This window comes from Rhinoderma darwinii, chromosome 6 (genome assembly GCF_050947455.1).
Source record: "Rhinoderma darwinii isolate aRhiDar2 chromosome 6, aRhiDar2.hap1, whole genome shotgun sequence".
In the NCBI taxonomy this organism is placed as follows: domain Eukaryota; kingdom Metazoa; phylum Chordata; class Amphibia; order Anura; family Rhinodermatidae; genus Rhinoderma; species Rhinoderma darwinii.
Genome location: NC_134692.1, coordinates 123,767,388 through 123,786,868, shown reverse-complemented (window position 1 = coordinate 123,786,868; position 19,481 = coordinate 123,767,388). Strand labels below are relative to the sequence as shown.

Below are 19,481 nucleotides of genomic sequence, written 5' to 3'. Positions count from 1 at the left end.
AGTTTCTAGTGCCAAGTGTTTTCCTTACATTTAGCGGCAGTAAAACATTAACTGCAGCTCCAGGTTTCCACCTGCTCTCCTCTCATACCTGCACACATCTGCTTCAATCACACATTAGTTCAATGTCACTTTGTAGCTAATCTGGAAATAATGGTGTTCGGTCCAGCTGATGTTAAAAAAAAATTTGCCACTAAAAAGGTTCTCTTATCACTTGTCATTCTTTAAAACGTAAGTGCAAACAGCAATTTCTAATGCAAAAAAAAGTAATGCCTATGGCTGGTCAATACTCACTGGGTTCATGTTATATATGCCAATTCATACACAAATAATCACTTACCCCCCTGTTCAATATCAGAGTCTGTTAGGTGCGTCAGAGAAAAGTTTGCAATGTTCGCGGGAGCAATTGAGAATCTTGAATAAAAGGGCGCAGGCGCACGTGTCCAGCTCTGATCCGGACTACGAGGTGGTGGTGGAGGGGAGAAATATTTGGATGGATTGATGGACAGTTTAGAGCCAACTGGGATTGCTGCTGGTTTGCTTATAAAAGTGGGCTCAGGAGATGTAAAGTCGTCATCCCATTCAAAACCGCCACCTAAGAAAACAAAGTATAAATCAGCATCTAAACTATAACGAATATTGTTTAAGAACCAAACATACTGCTCTAAAACCATAAGTAGGCGTTATTGACAATTGGAAACTATTCACAGCAATCATCCCACTTCTGATAAGCTCGACACAAAAACAATTAGGCATCGGTAATAGAAGATTGCTCAAAACTTTCACATGGCTGCTTACATTTAAAAAAAACGCGCTACACCTGTGCACAGACCACGTTTGGTATTACTTCTAGGCTCTATTCACTTTAATTGAGCTACGCTGCAATACCACACATGTGGGGACAAGTGTAATGTTTTTTGGAAGAAAGCAGCCATGTTTTTTTTGTCATTCCTCCTGAAAATGAATGAATACATTTACAACTGGGTGTCTCGATTCCCATTGTCAATCGTTAGTATCACACTGCACACTATTGGACAGCGTCATAATGTGAAATCTATTGATAACAGAAATGACAATACACAGTTGTCAATTACTAGATACATTTCTACAAGGAATAACAATGCAAAAAGTTCTAAGAAAAAATGCTCCAGCATTGTAATTTTATGGGAGATACAAGCATTTACTAAAGCAGACCCGTCAGGAGAAGAAGAGTGACAGCACACGCGGGGTCACTTCTTCAGTTAAAATGAAGGCAAAGAGAAAAGCTCATTTTCCGGGGATGAAGGTGGTTCTAGTGTTTGAAGCCTTGCCAATCAGATGTTTACATCATATATTTATGGCTCCAATTACAAAAAATTAAGTAAAAATATCCGAGCTTACAGGAGAAAGACTGCAGACAGATACTACAAACACCACATCAGTAATAGTTAAGCTTTCATCTTTGGCTGAAGGATCACTTTAAAATGGATCATTATGGCAATTCAAATGTCCGATACCTTCATCATCAGTAGAGCTTTCAGAATTTGCAAATCTATATCCAGGAGCAGATGGGGACACGGGACTGCTGTTACTGGACATTTGACTGTTGGTGTCCACTGCCCGAGATCCTAGTTCTTTGGTTGGGGTTTCCTAAAGAAAAGTGGATAAAGTGAATGGGTGTTTTACATGAATGAGAGAGGATGGACTGGGCGGTCAGACAATAAAGGGTCTCAAGCATACAGGCTGCCGTTCTGTCCCACACAAGAGCCCAGCAGTGGAACCCCCAACTGAAGATGAACGTAGAGTCGATTAGGGCCTGTTCACATCACCGTTCATTTCCGTCCCGGGGTTCCGTCCGAGGTTTCCGTCGGGTGAACCCCGCAACGGAAAGTGAAACCACAGCTTCCGTTTCAGTCACCATTGATCTCAATGGTGACGGAAACATCGCTAATGCTTTCCGTTCGTCACCATTTCGGCTGGTTTCCGGTTTTCCGACGGAATCAATAGCGCTGTCTACTCCGCTATTGATTCAGTCGGAAAACCAGAAACCAGCCGGAATGGTGACGAACGGAAAGCATTAGCGATGTTTCCGTCACCATTGAGGTCAATGGTGACTGAAACGGAAGTTGTGCTGTCAGTTTCACTTTCCGTTGCGGGGTACACCCGACGGAAACCTCCAACGAAACGGAAATGAACAGTGATGTGAACAGGCCCTTATTTCTGCTCCAGCTTTTGGTAGGTTCATGACTAAAGATGAGCAAGTTTGCACTAGTTTGCTGATCGGCATTTTTCTCTTATTTTCTATCAAGGAACTGTGAACGGATGAGAGAGAAATACAGGTCCATAGTAAGAAATTTGCATACGTGCAAATCTTCTCTTTAGGACACACACAAGGAAAAGATGGTAATAATGAACATAACCACCCAGTTATTGTTTCCTTTTACACCAGGTAACAGGAGAAAAAAAAAAAAAAAAAGAGTTTTACGGCTAGAAATTTACCTGATCAAATAGGTAGATCGTAACATCATCAAAAAAGGTAACCGCTTTCCCGCTCCTCTTCTCATACTTGTCGGATGCAGGTTTGCGCAGCTTAATGAGGCTTTTTAAGTGTTTCCCATCATCCGTTTCCATGTGCACAACAGGAACTGGATGGACGGTGTCGTCTTCACTGTCAGAGCTAAAACTGTGAAGATTAAAAGCTCTTATATCGTCATCCGAATCATCACTGTTTTCGTCCTCTTCGTCAGCATCCATGCCATCCTCAGATAAGTCAAGCAAGCCAGAAGAATCGAGCTTTCCAAGATATTTCCCTTCCATGTCGGGTTCTTTAAGTTTCTGTCCTTCATTGTGACTCAAAAACGGCAAATCTTTGATTGCATTCACTGAACAGAACACTTCAGAAGGACCAAATGGATTTACAATTTCCTCATCGTTATCCGACGTGCTGCCATCAACTGGTAAAGTTGGGTCAGAATGGTCTGAATTCACTGACAGATCTGCCACCCACTTACTCGGAACAAGGATCTTTCTAGGAAAGCTTCTAGTGGTCTCTTCTAATACTTCTCGCTCTTCTGACGGCAAACTGGCACCGTCATTTTCAATGGCTTTGATTTCTGATACATCAAGTTTCTTTTCCGACTCTGAATCATTATCAGAGAAATAAGCAGAGTCTCGATAGGAATTATTACCGCCATTGGTCGATTTTTTGGATTTAATATCAAGTTCCCCTTCCTCTACATCAATGTTATTCTCTCCAACTTCTGATATTATAATAACGGGTGTTGAAAAAGAGGTCGCTACCGAATCTGTTACAGAGTGGTTTGAAGAACCATTGACATGTGAGGTCCACTCTGGAGATTCAAGGTTCTCAGTCTCATAACCGCTATCAGCAGGTTTGTCAGATGGTATGAATTGGTGCGGTTCGTCGCCCTCCAAGATATTATGAACATCCAAAGATTCGAGAGAGTCTGGAGTTCCTACAGATGGTACTAATGACTGTGTACAGTTTGATACACTATCATCTAACAAACTGTCTTGACTGGATGAATCCAGTGAAGCAGAAGTGTTTGCAAGAATTGAAATTATATTATGATCCCCATTGACATGTTCTCCAGATTTCTCAGCATCTATTGCGGATCGCTCGTGAGCAGGTTCAGGACAGACTTGGTCATTACATGCGACATCTTCATGAACCTTATCAGCGCCAACACAATCAAAAGATCTGTACAGATCAACACACTCTGTACCGGCTATTGGAAGTCTTGATTCAACGGTGTCAATTTTGACAATGTCTCCAGCTTGATCTCTTCGGATGTCCCGGGCTGTGCTATCAAGTTCTTTTCCAGAAAGTTGAGGTTCTGTGAAAAATTCTTGAAGAAAATCTTCCTGTGTAGCAGATCCTGCTTGTTCTATAAGGCTCAACTGTGCCAAGTCTGTTATTTGAGTGTTTTCCTGTTTGCCTGTCAACACTTCACCTGAGAAATTTAGGAAGGAAGTATCAAGATCTGCCAGTGTAAGCTCAATGTCTAAACTACTAGCATTTTCAAAAATGTTCTTTGACCCAACATCACTCTGCAATGCCTTGGCATGGTCAGACAAAAGATTTTTCTCTTGCAAGAAAAAAAAATTGTCTGAGAGCTCTTCCAATTCTACTAATCCCAAACTTGAATCTGAAATACTGTTAAGGAGGAAAGTATTTGTGTCGAACAGATGCTGTCCCCCCTTTAAAAAATCTGTTTTGGAACCAGTGAGACGAGATTCATCATCATTTTGTTTCGTCAAGTCAGAAAAAGACATGTCAACGGATCTATTGTCTGATAGGTCAACATTGTTAACAGTTTTATGGAGTGGAAAATCTGGGCGACCTGAGACATAAAGATACTCAGGAAAAATTGACTTATCAGATACCGTAGAGCAATTGTTATTTTTACTGGCTCCTGCAGAACGAAGATCAGTGAGAGCAATGAACTGTAGATTTTCATCTTTACGTTCCTTGTGATCGCTGCGGCTATCAAAGTCCAACCTGCTTTCACCTTGCTCTTCCAATCGAATGTAATATTCGTTCGATACAGAAGCATTGTGGGAATCGAAAACTGGAACAACCTCTGGCACAGAAAGGGCATCTTCTCTGCCAGCTTGCTCTGGTTTTCCTTGCCCTAATTCCGAAATTGATTTTGGAAAAACATCTACGGGCACAGGAAAAAATATGCTGTTATAGTTAACTGTAGTGTCAGAGTCCGAGTGACTGTGCTCTTCAAAATGATCCTCTTTGGCTGCCTCCCACACGTATTCAAAGCTGAGCCCCTGGCTAGTTTCAGTCACAGTGAGGACTTCATCCAGTTCACGGCCTAATTCATCACAATTGAAGTGCTCCAAGATGGGAAACGCCAGATTATTTACTGCAGGTTGCCGAGTGTTAGGGTTTGGTTTAAGAGAATTCCAGCGTTGTTCAAAGTCGACTTCAGTCTCCCTTTGGCTTTGCATCCGGAGGTATGTCAGTAGTCTGTGGACTTCTTCTGCCGTGAGTCTCTTATCTGGTGGTAGCCAACAGAACTGCAAGACTTCAAACCTTCAGGGGAAAAAAAAAAGACAGATCAGCATTTGCCATCAGTGAATTTTATTTTTTTTTTAAAGTTAATTTTGGAAATGTTTGACAATGACTGCGGATATGTAACAAAACTACGATGATTAATTATTAAATCTAAGGCTCTGTTCACATCTGTGCTACGATTTCTGTTACTCTGTTCCCTTAGAGGAACAGAACAGGAAAAACTGAAGTGTCAGTTGCATGATGGATACCAATGGCACCCGACAGAACCCATTGACTTTAATGGGGTTGTGTTGGGCACAAGCTGCTCTATTTGGCCAGCAAGAATGATAGAGCTTCCCAAGCAGATGTGAACAGTCTTTTACGGTGTAGACATAGAAGTTAAAAAAGTAAAAGGTTTTGTTTTTTGTTTAAAGGTTATGTAAACCTTTGATTTTTTTTATTTAAAAAAAACGTCAGTGTGGTTGGTGCAACTTTATAAATAGTTTTTATTAAAAATTCTTTACTTTTTGAGATACATCTGCTCTATATAGAGCAGCTGTATCTTTCGCTAAATCCTGCTCCCGTCAGGTCAGCGGCACTGACTGGTTCAGTGAAAGTGGGTCCTGCGTGTCTCTGACATGCAGACCCACCTGTAATGTATTACATCTAAGTTCATAATTTATAGGTGATAGAGGTTCCTGCAGAACCACCTGTAATCTGACACTGAACCCACCAGGCCTGTGAGACTGACAGATTCAGGTCATAATGAAAGATACAGCTGCTCTGTATAGAGAATACAGAACAGCTGTACCTCAAAAAATAAAAATAAATTTTAATGAAAACTATTTATAAAGTTGCACCAATCACACTGACCCTTTTTATGGAGGAAAAAAAATTAAATATGCAATTCAATATAACCCAGAATTGCTAACCTAAGTGATAAAAACACATAGCTAGTCTACTTGTGACATAATCATTGTGGTTAGGCCGGTTTCACATGAGTAACACAGGCTCATTTTTTAATCTGTATTGTGGCTGAAAATACCGGTCTGACCGCAGGTCTAATAACCCGAACTAACAGTATCATAGGTCCCCATGATGCGGTTATTTCCGATTGCAGGTCTAACAACCGGAGAAGGACTTACAAGCATACATTTAAATTAAAAAGCTATGTACACCCATGCAAGCATTATTAAATCAATGTCTTATGTATTTTTAAGCAACTCTTAAATTCAGTTTTATTAAATTATTTTTTTTTTATTTTTACTATACAGCTTCTATGTAACCTGAATACATAGAAGCTGTATTGTTCTCTCAGACGATTCTGTCAGTTTTACTAAATTGACAGTTCGGCTGAGGATCCAGCTAACAACGATCACATCCGAGTTATGAACGGTTCAGCTGAACTGTGATTCGGCAGGGAGAGAACAAAAACAGAATACATAGGTGCTGTATTGCAAAAAAAATATATATATATTTTTTTTTAGAAAAGTGAATTTAAAAGTTGCTTAAAAATACATTTGACATTGATTTAATAAAAAACAATTCTTACAAAAAGGCGTACATAGCCTATTCCAACGGTTTCAGAGAGATGTCAAACTACCCGCAAAATTTCTTCAATGCCTTTAACATGAGTTCACGTGACTGCACGCCCACGTCTGTTCATCCATACACTTACCAGGCATACTGTTCTAACATCAGGATCTGTGGCTAGAAGTTTCATATGAATTAAAATTTGAACAGTGGCATTGCTAAAATTGCTGTATTGACAACATAGCCTGAGGGTCAACAGGTCATAAAAACCACCAGCCTAAATATTCAGCAGAATGACCTTTTTAACTTTTCGTTTATTTTTCAGCATTTCTTATGAGTGTGGTTATAGGGCGTAAAAAATAAATAAAAATGTAAGTTGCTACCCAGAAACCGACAAGATGCTGTTCTTAAGATCTTTCTGTATTTAGTACTTTCAGTGCACACTGGCTACTTTTAGTGAATAGGCAGTTCTGAATACCTTTAAGCCTTATTCAGACGGGCGTATTATGCAACAGTGTGCGGTCCATTAAAAATAAATAAATAAACAAAAACTGGAAGCACACGGACCCATGAAATTCAATGGGGCTGTTCACATAGCTGTTTTAATGGACCACGTGAAGGTTCAGTGAAAAATACAACATGTCCTATTTTCGTCCATTTTCACGGATCCCTCAATAGACTCAAGTCTATGAGCGATTCGTGAAAACGGGTCTCGCACAGGTGCGACTCGGACGTGAAAAAAAGGAAGTTTTTTACGTCCGAGTCTACACTCATTAGTCTGAATAAACCCTTACGTGCACACACAAACTCAAAAACGGCTGAAAGGGAAAACTCCTGATTTTAAGAAGTTTTTTGAGCAACTCACGGTTTTCGCAGCTGTTTTTGGAGCGGTTTTTCAATAGAGTCAATGAAAAACTGCTCTAAAAACGGCTCAAGAAGTGACATGCACTTCTTTTTCGTGGCCGTTTTTCAAAATGGCCGCGTAAAAAAACGGCCCGTCGGAGCAGAATGCAGCTTTTCCCATTGCAATCAATGGCCAGATGTTTGCAGGCGTTCTTCCGATTTCTCGGCCCCTGAACATACCCTTATGCACCTGGCAGCCCTGGGTATTACACATGAACATCCCATAGAACTATTAGTGTTAATGAGACTATTTTCATGTTGATGCGTTCGGCTCTGTTCATATCTGCACGGTAGCTTCCTTTTATAACACGAGCCACGGCGCTCTGTCAGATTTGTCATACGACAGAGACCAATGGCGCTTTACGGACCCCATTGATTTACAATGCTATTCCTTCCGTCAACTCTGAGCCTGAAAAAATTTCATTATCAGGAAATACTGATATCAGACAACGTTTCATATATTACAGAGAAATATCAAACTGAAAAATAAATGAAAAAAAGCCAAGTATTATAAAGATATTAGAACCACCCTAAATTAACATGGGAGATGTTAATTCAAGGTGAAGCTTTACTTAAAAATAGTCAAGTGCATAGGAAAGATCAACATTGAGCTCGATCATGAGAACAAGGGCATTACCATCTGTCTGCATATGGCTGTTCAAGTTGAGGTTTAGGAAGTTTAACTTCTTTCTCTTTAATAACATAAGTTAAGACTTCGCTGTTTGAAAGTTCAGCATATGGGATGGCACAGCTGTCAAAAAGTTCCCAGAGAGTTACACCAAGAGACCTAGGAAAAAACAAAACAAAAAAAAAAACATGCAAATTAGCACTCAAAGCAACTAGATCTACAACTCTTGGATAAAAAGGCGTAAAAAGAGCAAAACTTACTTGGAGGCACAAATTAAAGGGGCTGGTCTGCTTTAGAAAACCCCTTTTATATACCCCACTAAGTCATATGGATACAATAAAAAGGGAGTTTCAGTGGTCAGGAACCAGCCCTCTACTAGCCAGAGCAGATCGCAACTGCAAAGAGCAGCTCTTGTGATTCACACATCATGGGGGACTTAACATAGGTAGGGGTTGTCCAAAACAGATAGCATCTTTAACACTTTCACTGCCAGGGACATCTGGAATAGCGCTAAATGCAATATTTGGGAAGCCACACTGGTTTGACGTCGGGGGCAGGATGAAAAGTTTCAGTTACTAATGTTGTATCTGTGTAAGGAGAGGGGAGCTGCAAGTGATAGCAGGAAGAAAGATCAGAGCCCGTTACGGTCATCATTCCTTCCAGTGACCCCCTGGGGGGATATGTCCTCTCTTATTATTACATTTAGAAGGGCAGGGAGTGTCTTCTTTTTTTTTTTCCCGGCAACAGAGGTGAGAAGATAAGCGCTTACAGATCTAAATCACCTCTGTGGCTAATCAGACCATTTGTCAACTTCATAACTTGGATGTTCACGGACATCTGGATGGTAGAGATTTCTGTTCTATTCCGTTCTGATGATTAGGTGAAGACATAGGCATGAGTGGCATGTACGGACTTTATACGCATGATTTTAAAAATGTTACACTTTGGTGCAAAACTGCATAACGGCACCATCAGCGCTGGATCCCATTTTTACAATGTGTCAGGTGTTTTATGGGTACAGGGGTAGAATATGATTTTGTCATGGCAGGTAAAGGGTTAAACTAAGTTACAAAGCAACATTTTACACTCCCTTTAAAACGACACAAATAAAATGCGTGTTCAATACAAGAATGCTCCAATGTAACATAATCTATTCCTTTTATCGGTTTTCTGGGCTGTACCTTCTTACATCACACAATCCCTTTCAATCACAGCTAAAAAAAAACAGATAGGTAAAGATGTTTCGGCCTCAGAGGTCAATACATTATCTCACAGGTGCTTTTAGTTCTTGTTCCATACCAAATATTGCTGGCACGGGTTTGATCTGCAACGATGACTCTTTGTTGATAGAGCGTCACTAGCTCTGGCGCGGTCCATCTTACTGGGATTAATTTCTCCTCAGAGGTCTCCATGTAATCTTCCTACAAATTATGTGAAGCAATAGAAAAACAAAAATATAAAAAAAACAAACAGTAACAAATTATGTATACCAAACCGGATGACGCCAGGTCTGTCATTTACAGTAGTATACATTATTCATCTTTTAGCACATCTTATATAAAAAGGAAGGTCTAACAACATACGTAACATATACATTGGGGGGGGGGGGGGGGATTGTTGGGGGGGGTGGCATTAAAATAGTTAGTAAGAAAATTCTGCCTCAAATTTACGTTTGGAATTTTGAGGCCGATTTTTCATCGGCCTGCACGCTGACTGCCGCTTTTTTTGCAAAAACGCAGCGAAATACGCCTTCTCTGCTTCCCATTGATGTCAATGGGAGGTCAGAGACGTAAACGCCCGAAGACAGGGCATGTCGCTTCTTTTTCCGGCGAGACGGTTTTTCTGCTCGTGGGAAAAAATGGCTCCTCCTCCCATTGAAATTAAGGAGAGGCTTTTTTGGCGCGTTTTCAGCGTCAAAGAAAAAACTGTGTGAACTGACCCCAAGGCTCTGTTCACATCTCTCTATTTGAATGCGTTCAGCGTTTGCACCAGTGGAGCTCACAGCGCATATCTATAGTAAAGTTGGTGTAAGTGGTTTAAATATGAATTTCTGCTGATATTTTCGACAGTGTTCGTGATATCTGTTCAAATGTCCAGCAGGATATTTTAATTAACTATTATTACTTTTGAGTCCTCATGTAATATTGGTGTATTTATGTAGAATGTTAATGTCTGACCCTTATATATTTTTGACACGGTATTATGGGTGTATGCTACAGTTTTTTCCATTTATATATTGTATTGATCTCGTTTTAATGCTCGTTTTTAACAATATTGAACCTAATAAAATTGACCTCATCATTATGATGGATGGGTGTGCGCGCTTCTATAACGTGTTCCTTTACCAACAATGTCAAACACATATCAATAGGGCCCCACACACAAGTCTTTTTTACTGCATAGAAAAGCATAGTCTGTTGCACTTTCCAATACAGGTGGATACAATAAAAAAACAGAAAACAAAAACACCACATTTTGCACTATACTTTTTTTTTACGTCAATAGGAGTCAATGGGCGACACAGCCTTCTATCGGAGGTCTACATCAGGGAATAATCCTCACGTATACATCCAATGGACGAAAGAAACCAAGTTGTTAACAGAGCCTAACCTGGCCGTAACAAAACTCACAGCACCATATTCAGACATCTACCACTATAGAAGTCCTGCAGTTAAGAAAGTACAAGTTCATGGTGTCTTGCATCCAATAAATAGATTACAGATAATCTTCTTTTGTCCATTCACACAACACCAGGAACATTGCTAAACTGTCTGTATAAACATGTGGCCTCAGTGCTAAGGCGTTACTGCCATCTAGTGATGAAATACTACATGACAAAACAGTCATATCAAGATACAAACACTACAGGGAAAACTAGGGGACCTTTCTCCATGACTTCCCATCATATACCTGTAATGCTTTAGTAGCTTATCAACACTAGATCCCCCAGACAAACTGGTGATTCAGTACGGGAGAGAAGTTAGTAATAGTGTGTCAAAGCAATCTGTCAATAATACACAGTGCAGCCGCCTACCACCTGGATAGGACAGAGTAGTTGGTTATCGGCTGCATAGTAAATAGTAGTACAACGTAGAATATTGCAGAGCATCGCAAGGGTTTGTACATTTAGGTGTCTGTTTGTGTTCTTCCACGCACATGCAAGGAGTCCGGTGTTTTCCACATGAATCCTTCCTCAGGTGTGCAATAAATAGTTTTGGCCTTTGGTAGATATAATTAGCCAGCATTATTTGTAACTAATTGTTTTAGAGCTCAGGCTTTCGTCATCGTTATGATGGTATTCGGCCACGATAAGACATTACCACGGATTCCTCACTGCAAATCCATAAGCAATTTACAATAATATACATTGGAAAGTACATGTCCTCCGTTTCTATATGCATTTGGAATAAAAAATAAAACAAAAAACTGCATGTGTGAATATAACCTATTACCCGGATTACTGGCATGAAACATTCGTTAAGATAAAAACTTGATCTGTGCCATCAGAACGGCAGCAGCCCAATGAGGAACACGCCAAATGCTTCCCAGCGCTGGTGGTTGCACTGCTAGATGAGGTTTTTTTTGGGGGGGGGGGGGGGGGAGAGAAGAGGTGTGTAAGACGGCAGGCAAGTATACATACCTTATACCTGCTGAAACCTATGCCATAGTCTCCTATTTTTACGGTTAAGTCAGATGTCACAAAGCAATTTCGTAAGGCCAGATCACTGAAACACAAAAAAGGGAAGAAGAATAAATGGTACAGGAGAGAAGCCCAGAATATACATATGACAACGAACAAGTCATGTCAGTGCAGTTCTGAATGGGTGACCGGTGTAGAAGCCATGGTCTAGTTTGCAGTGTTATTTTTGCAATTCACCATCTTTCATTAGAACATTTAAAGTAAATAGATTTCAGAAATTCTTTGCTCACAGGATATTCTAGACATGTTAAACCTAAAACACACAAACCAGTCAGCAGTGCATTCAGCTGCAAGATTTAACCTTTTCATTTTTCCAATAAAAACATAACCTAGGAAAAACTAGAAAATAGACCTTCCCCCAAAGTATCAAGCGGACAGTTCTAGGGGCGCACACACAACCCAAGAGTGCTCCCCTATTGCATCAAGGGGTTACCCTGTTTGGATAGATGCCTAATCTGCCAACACTACCATATGAACATTGCACAGCGGTACCACCCTGCAGATGAGCCCTTTTGCGGTCAGCGTATACTGTAGATTACTGAGCAGTTCAAGTAAAATTGTGTGAAAGGATTTCTCCACTTCTATAATACATTTTGTTAAAAGGGTCAAGTGAAAATAAAATCATCACAGGGTCTTCTGTTGCTGGGACCTCCAAACAATCAGAAGTAATCTGCAAGAGAATCTGGCTGTGTTTCATTTCCCTACGGCAACATGACATGGCGTCCATTGAAAGCAAAGGGCTGTCTGATTCATGCATGAACAGGCTGGGTCCAACATGGAGACACGGTCTATAGCCACTCTCTGTTCCAACTAACTGATGGGGATCCTGAATATAGGACTCTAACTTAGAATGCCCTAATAGTGTATTTAAAGGGTGTTTCCCATCGGACATTCCACCTCTGGGACCCGCACCTATCTTTAGAACGGGACCCCCTAAACCCCGCTCTACCTCTGTGTGTTGCAGCTGACGCGTGTGATTCCTGATAAGGGATAAGAAAACAGCGTAGCTCACCGAGTTACACTGTTTCGCAGTTACGCTCAGCAAGTTTTCTACTTCATGGTTGGGAATCACATGCTTGAGCCGCAAAACAGGTTTAGGGGACCCCGTTCTAGACAGAGGTGGGACCCGCATCTGTGACGTTTATGGCATATCCTGTGGAATGCCAAATGTCTATGATGGGAAAACCCCTTTAAGAATGGGTTTTTAATCCAGACAATGCCTTTAACTAAGCCGCACGTGTAAAGTAGCCCATCAGTAAAGTAAGAGCACATCCCACGGTAGGTCAGCGGGATGGGTCAGGGTAGAGCTACACGGTGCTGGTCAGGAGGAGTTTCATTGGGTTACGACGAAACACCACAATTTTAGGAATTTGTAATATTAAGAACACTGTAGTGATCCAATATGGCGGTATTAATAATGGAATGCCCAATTTTAGCCTTAAAGTGTATACATCCATTTATAGGATACTGAAAATTATATCAGATTTATTCTATTAGATGGGTCTAAACAAAGCTTGCCTAAATTAGAATTGGCCTCAAAGGTTTCGGTAAGTTTAAATCAGATGTGTTTACCCAGAGAGTAAATCTTACAAGCAGTAGATCCAGAGTCTTACAGGTCTACAAAAGTCAATGGATTCCATTATAGAGCTAATGATCGTTCACATGGGATGGGCAGAAAACATGGCAGACAGGAGGAGCCGCAATCATAAATTGGGTGTGGGGAATCCAGAGAGGCTGCTTGGCTGCATTCATTTACCACCAACAACAAAATCACTGATGCTGGAGATTTGCCTGTAACTCAGACAGCATCAGGATATTGTTGCTGGAAGTAAAGACAAGTATTACCTCTCACGTGTACATAGACAAGTTAACAGCATGGCCTGCGCTCATCAACGCACATTAAACGTTACACAAAATGAATGCACATCCACTAATACTACAAAGGTAAAACAGCACGACAACTGACAAAATAAAAATACATTTTGACCCTTTCATTAAGAGCCCCAAATCGGACCACGCAAGCCTGCTAAGGGCAAAACCCAACCAACTACTAGCCCAGAGGCTTCTACTTGGCCAAGGAAGTTTTACCGCAAGTAATAGTGGAAGGCAAAATGCCCAAAAAGTGCCCAGTGGGTTTTCACTATATTCAGATTGCGTGTCCTGTAACAAGTCGTGGTGCAGATTGGGCATTGTGTGCAGCATTTTAACATGGAATTGGACCAAATAAAATCACTAATTGACAGTAAAAAGGAACAAAACACCAAACTCAAAAGGTTAAACTTGTCTACCATGTGTTGGAGACTAAATAAAGATGGAGGGCAGAACTGATGAACAATCCAGTCCTCAAATTTTCTCCTAAGCCTGTTTCAGGTTAGGAATCCACAACGACTTTCGGTCTCTTATGAGTGACGATACATTTCCATGGCCTCAATGTTTCCAAAGTTGTGGGTGACCTGCAAAGATCACAAGAATTCCGACCACGTGGTAATTTTTGTGATTGTCCCACAATTTTTTGATCTTCAGAGAACCATTCAGGTTCTGTGCAAGTCACGGCACAATTTTACTGGGTTCCCGAGCGACCCATAATTACACTGGGGCCCTAGCCTTAATCGAATACAGAAAAATAATAAAAAAAAGGAGGCAAACCATATGACATCAGCCTCTTGTTACGGGACAGCTGACCGAACATCTGCTGTAATCTATGAGTAGTACGAATCCAATATACCACGGATATAGTGGGCACGACGTATACACATTAACTGCAAGGAAATCAATCCCCATTCCAAGACAAGCCACTGGTAGCAAGAATTTACAGCACTTACCCACACGGCTACATTGACAGAGCCAGTTTTAAAAAGATCAATGTAAAATGAGCTTCTAATGTAAAGAGTTTATTCACATAGCAGATGACACATCCACAATTCCTGTTAGTTGAGAAACTGCCTTGCTTGCACGGAGCTTACCCTGCTGCTCATGTACATGACAGTATAGTCTTCACATCTATGAGCCCCAATCACTGCATTAAACGCATTTAGTCTTGATTGAGATTTACTTATTTTGTCGAGTTTGTCTAATGTGTTATTTTTGTTTGTTTTTCTCCCCAAAAACAGGATTGGATCATTTATACCGAACGTTTTGGATCGGATCCTAGTTTTAGGCTGCATCGCACGGAGGTCTGCAGTATATTGATTCAACATTTGGACTCTCTCTGAACCAAAATAAATATATTTTAAAAAAAATTACTACAACCAAATTCATTTTTGCGTGTGAACTCCTCTTGAGTTGTATAATGGGAAAAAGTATTCAAAAAGGAGTATGCTTGTGTTTAGTAAAAACCGATAATCCCTTACAGAATATAGACTAAAGAACCCCCAAAATAAAACGTATGCTCCCAGCGAACACACTGTTCCATGCAAGAGATGACCAAAGCGAGGTCTAGACGACATGTGGGACTTCTTAAACCAAGAGGTCAGGAACTCCACTCGAAACCAAGTGTCAGATGTCAACTATTTGTGAAGAACGGCAACAAGTGCTTTCTCAGGCCACAGATTAAGTATCTGCGCACGGACAGGCAAAAAACTGAAATAATTCATACCAAAGTGACGTAATAGAGAAAAACGATTCCTGTGCTAGCGGCTATTTTCAGTTTCTACTGACGGAACTGCTAAGCAAACCAAAATGTTCAACCGCAGAAACACTAGTGATTGACAAATCTATGTCTTCCTACTGAACTGATGTGAGGCATTGAGAGAACACATTCATCCATCCATTCACCTCCTATAACAATATACAGGGAAATTCATATGCAACATCCGGTAATAGTCGCACAGGTCGCGGTCAAAACGCATTTTGACTGGGGTTAAATTGTGAGAAGATTTGGGGTTAAACTGGGAGAAGATTTGGCCCCACTGGATAACTTACTCTGTTGACATGAGTAATTTCTGCTCCACCTTAATTGTTTGGTGGACACCGCCACTATTTGTGCGCTCTCTCAGTTGGGACTCATGATGGCGGTGGGATCAGAGACTCTCTTATGCCCTCTCCTCTTTTTCTTCCTTTTCTCTTTCCCCCAACTCTTCGCTGACGTACCTTATCTCGCTTCATACTGTGGGGCTATGCTGACTCTGCAGATCTTACTATGCGATTTTCGAATATTTAAAATGTTACGTCAGTATGTGTTTACACTAGGGATGCACGATGCATCGAAACTTTGATACTGTTACGATACTGTGCATCCCCAAACGGTTCGATACCGTTATTTAATGTATTTCGATACAATGCTGTGCGGCCGCACAACTCAGTATTGTAATACATGAATGTTTGAGAGGGAGGCTGTGGCTGTGTAATACAGTCATTGCCCCGCTCCTGACAAGTGCGCACCATCAGGATGTGTTGCGGCCAGTGCTGCACTAATGAACGGCGGCACTGAAGAGAACATGGCGGGCGCTGTGCAAAACACCCCCATGTTCTATCTTCAGCGCCTACGCTCATTAGTGCAGCGCCGGCCGCATCTCCTCATGCTGTCCGCGCACGCACTTCCTGTCAGGAGCGGGCCAATGGCTGTATTACACAGTCGCAGCCCCGCTCTATAACGGCGTAGATCAGAGAAACCTCTTCTCCGCCGCTATTCCTCCGAATGCTGCGATCAAAGCGGACTGCAGCATTCAGGGGAATATGAGAAGTGGGGGGATGCCCCTGGATCGTGTCACAGGGAATTCCTGTGACGCGATCGAGGGACATACCATATATGGGCAGACAGCCCAGGGTTCATTGAAGGACCCCAGGGCTGTCTTACCATATTTCCTGTTAGGGCATACTTAGGTATGTCCTAACAACTGCCTGTGTACTATACGTACACAGGCTAATGTACTAGCATATATGGAGATATATGCCAGTACATTAAAGTTTAAAAAATAAAGTAAAAACAAAGTAATAGGGAATGGTAACACTCAGTTGTAAATTTAGCAATTTTTAGCACGCGTTCGTTAAAAGGCTATAATGTTTTTTTTTATAATTGGGCTAGTGATGTGACTTTCGCAACTTTTTGGGTGAACAATGCAGGTTTGTTTTTTTTAACCATTTATACAAAATTTTTTGCGGTTTTAAGACTTGTAAAAAAAAAAATGCTTTTTTCAAAGATTCTAGCTTATTTTCTTTCTGGTAACAGTATATGGGTACCCTAAAATACCATCAATTTTGATATATTACATGTATTTTAGGGTAATTGGGTCAGGGCTAGCGTTAAGACAATGATCGGCAAAGGAACATTTTTTTTGGGGGGGGGGGGGGGGTTCTTTTGTGCTTATTTAATTTATTTTAGCTTATTTTTTTCCTTTTTTTTATTATGGTCTGTCGCTCAAAAAGGTCAGAAAAAAACATTGGGGGACTTTATTATTTAATTTTATTCACAGCAGCCCCAGTTACAGGAGAAATAGTCCTGTTGTAGTGACTATTGCCTAGTTAGTCCCAGCAACAGCCGGCCACTAATGGCATTCGGGCAATTATGCGACTAGTTACATGACCACCACTACTTTTTGTTGCGACAAGTTTAGGACTGCTTTTGCCCTCTTTGATTAATCTGTCACAACATACATCACCGCCATTAAAATGTCATAACATTACTACATTTTTCCTATGCCAGGGTATGTGTGGAGTAGAGATGAGACTTCTCAATTGCGACATTTAAAAAAAAAAAAAAAAAAGTCACATTTCATAAAATGCATCTAAATCTTGGCCAAGCACTAAGGCCCAGCCACTCTTCACTCCACCTTTACAAACTAAAGCTAGATTCACACGAATGTGTCAGTTTCTCGTCCGCGCAAAAAAAGCTGCGTTTTTCCTGCAGCGTAGTTCTGTGTGGTATCAGTGTGCGTTCCATGTGGATCCGTTTTCTATGTCCGTGTTGGTGCACATTTTTTTTCATTATTTTTTGTCGGTGTTTTTTTTAGCAACTGGTGCGTGAATCACGGACTGCACACAGAAGACGTCCTTGTACTGCCCGTGATTTTCACGCACCCATTGACTTCAATAGGTGAATGATGCGCAAAAACGCACCAAAATAGAAACAGAGTTTATCGCAACGGAAACACGCATGTATGAAAAGCCCCATTGAGTTGCATAGGTCCGTGTGTGGTCTGTTTTCAGGAACAGCGCATGGACTTACAACTTTCATGTGAATCAGGCCTAACCCACATGGCTCTAAATTCTGGTGCAGTGACTTCCGGTTCCGGCGCTGGAGATGCAGGACGCGAGTGACTGAGCTCCCGTCCAGCCTATTTGCTTATAATAGTCGCTTCGGCAGCGACAATCAGCGGTGAAGTCACCAGCCCTGCACACGGAAACATACCCGGTGGTGCCTGTATGGACAGGTACCTCCTCAGAAGCGCGCAGAAGCCAGCCATGGAAGACTTAGCCGCGGCCGTGGTAAAGGGAGGTAAGATGGCGGCGCTTCCCGCCACTGCGACCCTGCTATACACACAGGAAGATGAGCTGCAGCACCATCAGTCCCAGCTTTCAAGCCCGACAGAGCACATAATGTCCGCTCTTCCTGCAGCCATTGATTATGTAGCCCTGGCCCGAGAAGTAGCCAAACAGATAGCGCCAGACCTGCAAAAGGCGCTGGAAAAAACGGTGCAAGATTCCCTAAACCGCGTGCATGCGGAGCTGGCACAAGTCACTATCAGAGCTGATGAGTTAGAGCAGCGTATGACGCTGCTGGAGGATGAAAATGAGCGTCTGCAATCCAAACTCAGAGGGGTGCTGTCTGTTACTACGCAGTTGGGGGACAAGGTGGAGGATCTGGAAAACCGCTCCAGGAGGAGCAACCTGCGACTGGTGGGGCTGAAAGAAGCGGTGATATCTTCTGATTTGCAACGAGTGTGTGAGAGGACATTGCCAGAAGCTTTAGGTCTTCCCCGTCCCTGCCGGGTGGAGAGGGCGCACAGAGTGGGGCCGGACCCCAGAAACATCCCAGCAACAGACGACCACAGTTCGCTTCGTCCCAGACAAGTAATCTTTAAGCTGTTGGATTATAATGACAAGGTGGCACTCATGAAAGCTTTTCGCAGCAGATCGCGTCCCTTGGAAATACTGGGCATGAAAGTGCTACTTTTTGAGGATTTCTCGGCGGAAGTTGCAAAACGAAGGCGGGCTTTCAGCAAGATCTGCACCATGCTGTTCCAAGCGAAAATACGTTTTAACCTGCAGTACCCAGCCATCTTGCGGGTGTTTCAAGAGAACGGGCGGAACAAGGTTTTTACCACGCCACAGGAAGCGGAGGACGCACTTAGAGCTTTGTAGGCGCAGACCACAGCAAGAGGAGAGTCACAGTCCAGTACACAGTCCAAATCGCAAGTCGAGAGAAGCCAAACGGAACCGAATAAATATGGGGCGAACCTGGGCAGAAGCTTTAATGCCCACACCTGGAAGATCCCGGGGGGGGGGGGGGGGGGGGGTCGAGCCGGAAATGGAGGGGACTTTCCGAAACCGCAGAGGCGTACGCGGGACCGCACCCGATCCACGTCTCCTGATTGAAGGACGAAGATCTTTTCAGCACATTTTATTTTCAGCACATGTTATTTCAGCTGATGTGATGATGATTTTGTGGACGCTGTAGACCAATTGCAGATTCCGACCAGATACAGATAAGTTTACAGATAATTTGAAAGTTTTGAGGGAGATATTTGGCGGTAGTATACGGCACTCTGTACCGG

General features: G+C 41.9%; 1 protein-coding gene across 1 annotated transcript in view; it reads right to left on the bottom strand.

The window, feature by feature from the left end:
• LMTK2 (lemur tyrosine kinase 2) overlaps positions 1-19,481 on the bottom strand; it is an 88,861-nt gene that overhangs the window by 8,506 nt on the left and 60,874 nt on the right. Inside the window, exons 8-13 of the mRNA XM_075830260.1 lie at positions 11,710-11,794; positions 9,369-9,490; positions 8,079-8,228; positions 2,476-5,044; positions 1,494-1,626; positions 338-592 (exon numbers count right to left, since the gene is read on the bottom strand). Of these exons, the coding sequence (XP_075686375.1) occupies positions 338-592; positions 1,494-1,626; positions 2,476-5,044; positions 8,079-8,228; positions 9,369-9,490; positions 11,710-11,794 (3,314 nt within the window). The remainder of the gene's footprint in view (positions 1-337; positions 593-1,493; positions 1,627-2,475; positions 5,045-8,078; positions 8,229-9,368; positions 9,491-11,709; positions 11,795-19,481) is intronic.